Source organism: Miscanthus floridulus, unplaced genomic scaffold (genome assembly GCF_019320115.1).
Source record: "Miscanthus floridulus cultivar M001 unplaced genomic scaffold, ASM1932011v1 fs_266_1_2, whole genome shotgun sequence".
In the NCBI taxonomy this organism is placed as follows: Eukaryota; Viridiplantae; Streptophyta; class Magnoliopsida; order Poales; family Poaceae; genus Miscanthus; species Miscanthus floridulus.
The window spans coordinates 31,838-38,560 of record NW_027096474.1 but is presented as its reverse complement, the minus strand read 5'-3'; the positions used below and the strand labels follow the sequence as shown (position 1 = coordinate 38,560).

General features: G+C 44.6%; 1 protein-coding gene across 1 annotated transcript; it reads right to left on the bottom strand.

Moving 5' to 3' along the window:
* Window positions 1-1,787: 1,787 nt before the first annotated feature.
* On the bottom strand, window positions 1,788-5,719 carry LOC136531029 (protein FLUORESCENT IN BLUE LIGHT, chloroplastic-like). The gene is made up of 5 exons (XM_066523737.1): window positions 5,303-5,719; window positions 5,072-5,217; window positions 4,300-4,459; window positions 3,865-4,182; window positions 1,788-2,505 (listed from the first exon to the last, which is right to left on the bottom strand). Exons 1-5 carry the CDS (start codon window positions 5,403-5,405, stop codon window positions 2,300-2,302), a joined length of 933 nt encoding a protein of 310 aa, XP_066379834.1. The 5' UTR covers window positions 5,406-5,719; the 3' UTR covers window positions 1,788-2,299.
* Window positions 5,720-6,723: the final 1,004 nt, after the last annotated feature.

The following is a 6,723-nucleotide window of genomic DNA, read 5'->3' as shown; positions in this document are numbered from 1 at the left end:
GATCGATGGAGCTCGCTGACGGCGGCTTCTCCGGTGATGTGGAGGGTACGTGTCCGCCTCGACATCCCACATCGAGTGACCTCCTAAACCTAAACTCTACCGACCTCTAGGTGTGTCGGCCATGGCGACGGCGGCGCTCCGATGAACCCCGGCTCTAGATGTCTGGCTAATGTGTGCATAGGCTTTCTAGGACCATGTAGGACCTCCCTACGCTACTGCTATTGGCTACGGTGAAATGGTCGAGCATGGCCGCATGAGGCCACTGGCGGCGGCCATGGCGCGACCATGTTTCGGCTCGGCCAGACCGGCATTGTTGGTAGCGTCTTCACCTGAGCATCTGCACGTGATGGAGAAGACGAGCCGAGAGCTAGGGAAGGAGGAGAGGTGCAGTGATGTACTGGCCACGGCGGACCGCGAGCGCGGTGGCGCTCCGGTGAGATTTGGCAGGGGCAGAGTCAGCAATGTCGCTCACCTAGGGCTTGGCTGGCTCAGTGAGAACATCGCCGAGGTTCGTGAGGTGCTAGCAGAGCTGTAGTTGGAGTGGTGCTGGTTGTGGTGCAGCGGCAAGCTCGCGTGAGCTCAGCGAGCTCCACGGCGTCGCTGCGACTCGTTCTCTCCGCGACGAGCGTGAACGCGAGTAGAGCGAGGCTAGGAAATGCAAATGAAGGCAGCGCTTGCTCCAAAGGACGCGTGGGGTTGAGGTGTCCGCGACGGCCAGACTTGTGGGGGCAGCGCCGGCGTACGACCGCCACTTGGCGAGCCTGGCCTGACGCCGGTCGTCCACACAGCCTGACGGAGATGGCCATCAGGCCTGCGATCAACCGCCTGACGATGTGATTTCACAGCGTTCAAACTCCTAAACCGTGGCTCTTCAGTGCAAACAGTCTTAACAACAATTGAAGCCCTATATACCAGCTACAATTCCTATTAAAGGATCATAGTCTAATTCTCAAAGAATCATGAGTAAAATCATCTCAAAGTAAGCTTCGTCAAACTGTGAACGCAGTTAAAACTAAGAAAATTTTCTAAGTGCTGAATCAGCACCCAAATCTGACTTGTGGGCCATGTTTGGGACTGTTCCACATATTTTCATGACTTGGCCTCTAAACAAAGTTTGTTCCATATATAATTTGCTACAACTTTGCTTTAGGTTACTCAGACATGCAAACACTCTATGGCACTGTTCCAGTTCAGTCAAACCAAAGCACTCAAGAGGAGCACCTAGTCAAACTAAACCCTAGAAGCATAATTAGGCAAAGTCATTAACATGAACATTGCTCCACTATGTACCCTAAGTGTAGTTAAGGTGTTTTAGGGAATAATTAACCACACCACACATTGATCACACCAAAATCAAGCATCACATGCATTGAAACAAGAAAAACAAGTGAATTGCTACTTTTGTTTCAAAGCCATGTTTCATATGTTTCATGAGTTTGTTGCATAGTACTAACTAACCATGTTTCACTAAAGTATGTGACATGTTTCAAGAGTGAGTTGCACATGTTGCACTTGAGTGTTGCACACTATCCATTTCATAAAACAAACGCACATGAAATATAAACATATGTTGCAATATTTCAAAAGCATGTTCCAAACAATCTAAGCTCATGAATGGGTGAATGATGCTCATGTTTATGACATGAAAGTGCAAATGTGGAAGCCAAACACCAGGAGTGTTACACTCTCTCTTTCTTACTCCACACATACACTATTATTTGGGCCAACAGATGTCTATGCTTCCGTGTCCAGCTTGATGCTAGAATAAGAGCCAAGCTCTCTTCTCTTCTCTCTCCTCCACGTCAGCAAAAATACCGCCAGGCTCGCACAGCTCCCCATACGACCTGTCTACCTCTCTCCTCTTTGGCTCCGTTCGGCTTACCCTATATTCGGCTTGTTCGGCTTCTTTTTTCAGCCGGAACAGTGTCTTTCTCTTACAACAATTCATCCAGAACAGTATTTTTCAACCAGTTTCAGCCAAAAGCCGAACGGGGCCTTTGCATGTTGTGCATGTTGCGGCTTCTTCTTTTTTTATTCAATCTTGTTTGCATGTTGCTAGCGATTTGAAGCAGTCTGTTGCGGACGCCCTAAGAAACCAAGCTTCGAGGAAAAGACGGGCGGGCAGCACCATCAATATTTATTATTTCTATACAAATATATCAAAATCGTTCTCAGAACAATCCAAGCCCTGCAGTGAAGTTTAACAGACCGGCAATACTCACGCCTTGTACCGAGCAAAACTCAACCAACAGGAAGGAACTCTCGTCTGTAAGAAATCAAGGGCCAGTTGCCCAGCTCTCTATTCGCCGGGCTGCAGCCTCGATATGTACTTGTCATATATCTTCGCCGCTCGCTCCAGATCGCCCAGCTCGGTGTAGCAGTCAGCTATGGCACCGTAGGCCTCGGTGCAGCCAGAATCTTCACCCGTCTCCTTAGACAGCTCCAGAACCTTGGTGTACTGCCTCATTGCTTCTCGGTACTTTCCGAGCCTTTGCAGTGATGCACCTAGACAAAAGCCAAATAGCGAGTGAGGAAATTCCCAGGTTACAGATGGACTTCATGAGAAACTGCGTACTGAAGCTTGGTGTCTGCCTGTGAAGTGACTGAAGCTTAAAACTAGTAGAATTCTTTTCTATGGGGATGATAAAGAAGGTTGACAAAAATCGTCCATGGAAATAAAAATTAAAGCACCACTATAAACCAATACAACAAGAACAAATTACATAAGTTTGTTCACTGGAGACAACTCAACCATAGGTTTGAAACATAATTAAAGACATCTTATGCTAAGAACTAATGCAGTTATTTCAGTCAGTTGATATAACGTCTATTACTAGTTCACAACAGAATTTGCTTCAAGTAATCTCTGGCATGTAAATAAATCTCCAAAGTTACAGACTAAGCACACATGCAGATAAAAATCTACAGTATGTATCTTTGGTATGTAGCTATCTGAAGACTCAACAATCCATTGCGATTTGCGACGCTTTGCATCTGCTGTGTATTTAATTTTAGAAATGGGAACTACAAAGAAGGTTGACAAAAGATTTTGTTTCTGGAAAAAGCATTAAACACCAGTATAAACTAAAGCAGCCTCAACAAACTACATAACTTTGTTCGTTGGAGGCAACTAAACAAGAAGTTTGAAGCCTCCCAAAAAAAAAGACCAAGAAGTTTGAAAGACATTAAATTCATTGTTAAAAACTGAAGTCACCTTAAGCCGAACAATAGCTTTCCAGTTCATATAAACTGTGCTACTAGTTCACATTAAAATTTGTTTCAACTTATTTCAGATATGCAAATCTCCAATTAGAGAGCAAGGATACAGGCAAACAAGTATTCAGTAAGAAGCTAGATAAGATCTTCGGTATCCGCCTAACTGCAAAATCTACCATCTAATGGGATTTGCAAAAGCTACTTCAAAATTTTACTTGAAGATATTCACTTGGCAATCATTCTCCTAGAAAGTTTGCAAAATAAATCTTTGCTTACAATAAATAAAGGAATTATTCAAAATTCAAAGTGGAACAACAGTCATCTCATGCAGGAGCAACTGAAACACAAGGACAGCAAGAAAATGCAACCTAGGTGAAACAACACCAAACATTTCAGTCACTTTCAGTTTTTATATACAAATATCCACTACTTAGCTAATTCTTGGTGCCAAAGTTAGGACAGCAGCGCTAGTTCTCCATCAGTCAACTACATTGTGATGATTAATATTATGTAGATTGACCATTTCTATGAGAGCTAGGAAAGCATATATGCATTTTTAAGAACAGCACAGGTTATATTGTTTATGCACTGTTCATCCACTATGATAACAAAAATATAAATAACAGTGATTATCAGGGAGAAAAGAACCTAGTCCTCGTGCAGCTTTCTTTTCTTCAAAACGATCTCCTATGCTCTCTGCAAGCTCCAGAGCTGTTCTGAACTCCACTATAGCCTTATCAAGATCTTGATTCCTCATGTAATTCTTCCCATTTCTCAGATTTGTGACCAACTGCTGCTTCCTTGGGTCAACAATAACATCAGTTTCATTTGTTCTCCCAACTGGCGCATAAGTAAGGCCAGGCGCAAATGATTCAATCTGTGCCTGCCTTCTAAGTGCTGCATTGATCTGGCGAAGTTGATTATTGAGCTGCTTCAATTCCGCCTTTCTTTGGCGTGCTAACAATCCTACATGTGAAAAATCAGAGAGAGAAAAATATTAGTGACTTAAGTAACATCCATCTCCATGAACTTTGCATGCAAGAAGCAATGATACAAACGAGCACACATGTTCAGATGTCTTACCACCAACAGCTGCTCCTATTAGAGCTACAGCAATGAAAATTGGCATATTGGCGAAAGAATTAGGTGGTTGGCAAGTCTCCGCTGACGCCTCAAGAGGTACAGCAAGTAATGTCATGGTTGAAAGTACAGCAGCTTTCAGAAGGTTGGGACATGACATTTTCTGCAGTGGCAAATTTCAAGTGCAGAGATAATGCCAGGTCAACATCCACACTGCAATACAACTGAATGGAGAGCAGAACAGCATATCAAAGCAAAGGCAAGCAAGAATACGCTCCACTAGTGAAATGTAAATTCCCTAAACTGCTCAAAGTTTTGTAAATGTACGCAAAATTATGTAGATTGTGCTCACTGTGCCCTAAACCAACGCATTGAACTCTGCAACAAGCCTCTTTCTTCACGATGAGCAGAAATTCTGCTCACTTCAGAGTTCAGATGCAACTATGTAAGCCCATATTTCTGCCTGGTTGTGATTCACAAACTAGTTGCACGGTGGTGGGCAAAAGGATCACACAAACTGCCGAGGAACAACCAAAATACAAGTGCCTCGGATTGAATGTGCTATCTAATCTACGACTCTACGTATGCCATAGCCATAGCCACATCAACAGGGTATTCAGTTGCAATGTCAGTGTGTCACCTCGAAGACTCAGTGCTCCATATGGGCTTATGCATTGCCACTGTACACCCACATCACGTGAAATTTAAAGTAGTTGGTTCACAGTTCGATCAATTCAACTCTCATTGCAGCAATAGAAAGCATAATCGAACGCACCTCATGATCGATAAGCATTCTCCGGAGAGCGTGCGGCAGCCGCGGCGCCTCCGCATCCATGGCTTCGAGGTGCGCAAAACCGCCGCTGCCATGGGTCCGTGGCTGGGGCAGGGAGCCGACGCGCAGTGGCGCCGCCGCCGCGCCTTCTACTCGCATCAACACGGAGCGCAAATCAATCGAAGCAGCAAAGGTAAGACCACAACTTGGGGCCTCGGGGGTTTAGCGGCTTACCAGAGAAGAGGCGGGCCCGGCCGGGGAGATGGAAGCCACAACGAAAGCGCGAGAGTGACGGGGAGCCAACGTTGGCGCCGCGGTGGCCGACTGTCGCCTGCATCACCGCCGGTTGGCTCGGGCAGCGTCGGCCTCGTTCGAGGCAGGTGGGGGAGGGAATGGGAGTGTGGGACGCGGTCGCGTCGGCCGTCGCGTGACGGCGGTCGCGTGCGGCGTGCTACGTCACCGCACGATGGTTTCGACTGGGCCTGTGGCCCTGTGGGCTACGTATGTACACGGTTTTGATCAGCCCATGGAGATAACAGCTCAGGCCTTAGTTTTGGTAACTTTTTGTAATGATTTTCTTGTAATAGTCATTTTTGCCATTACCGTTAGTACAGATCAACAACCCCATTTTAAAAAGGAAGTTGAGTAAAATACCAAGAATTATTATTAGAATCCTGTGCAAATGCCAACTAGCATAAGTTGGAAGCATGGAAATGTCCATATGGACCGATGGATTGAGCATTTGTGTTTGCCTCTAGGACTTCGGCCCTTGAAACATTATCAAATGAGTAACATAAGAAATTTTCACATTTCCAACTTTTATACTCCCTCAAATTATAAGTCACTTAGACTTTTTAATACATATATTTTGTTATGTACTCCTTTCTAGACATGTTATCTATACCTAGTACTGAAGACGCAAAATTTCTACCCAATATTTTTTTCGTCCAACCTTCCGTTCATGTTTAACTCTCCCACGTTTTAATATCCTGTTTAGTGCCGTCCATGTCCATGTTTCTCTTGTTTAGTCCGGACTCCGCTCAGCTTTTGGTCTCCTCTCCGTACTATCATGGGACTCCACTCGATGCTGTTTCTCTAACTGCAGGGTGGTGTTTAATAAAACAAGTTACGGAGCGGTACAGGGAGAAGAAGAAGGACCTACACATAATTTTTATTGACTTGAAAAAGGCTTATGATAAAATACCAAGGAATGTTATGTGGTAGGCTTTGGACAAATATAAAGTCCCAACGAAGTACGTCGGGCTCATTAAGGACATGTACAACAATATTGTGACTAGTGTTCAAACAAATGATGGAGATACGGATGACTTCCCGATTAGGATAAGACTACATCAAAGGTCAGTTTTGAGCCCTTATCTGTTTGCCTTAGCGATGGATGAGGTCACAAGGGACATATAAGGAGACACCCCTTGGTGTATACTTTTCGCGAACGATGTAGTACGGTTAATGAAAGCCGGACATGAGTGAATCAGAAACTGAAGTTATGGTGGGAGACTTTGGAGTCCAAAGGTTTTAGACTCAGTAGAACTAAAACTGAGTATATGAGATGTGACTTCGGCACTACTACTCGGAATGAGAAATATATTAGTTTAGAAGGTCAAATAGTGCCTAGGAAGGATACCTTTTGATATTTT

Bases quoted from the DNA above. Each gene is read 5' to 3' on its own strand.
- LOC136531029 (XM_066523737.1), bottom strand. From the start codon at position 5,405: ATGCAGGCGACAGTCGGCCACCGCGGCGCCAACGTTGGCTCCCCGTCA. The intron at 4,460-5,071 runs GTGCGTTCGATT...TTGCCACTGCAG, and splicing joins GAATGCTTATCGATCATGAG to AAAATGTCATGTCCCAACCT. The intron at 4,183-4,299 runs GTAAGACATCTG...TTTCACATGTAG, and splicing joins AATAGGAGCAGCTGTTGGTG to GATTGTTAGCACGCCAAAGA.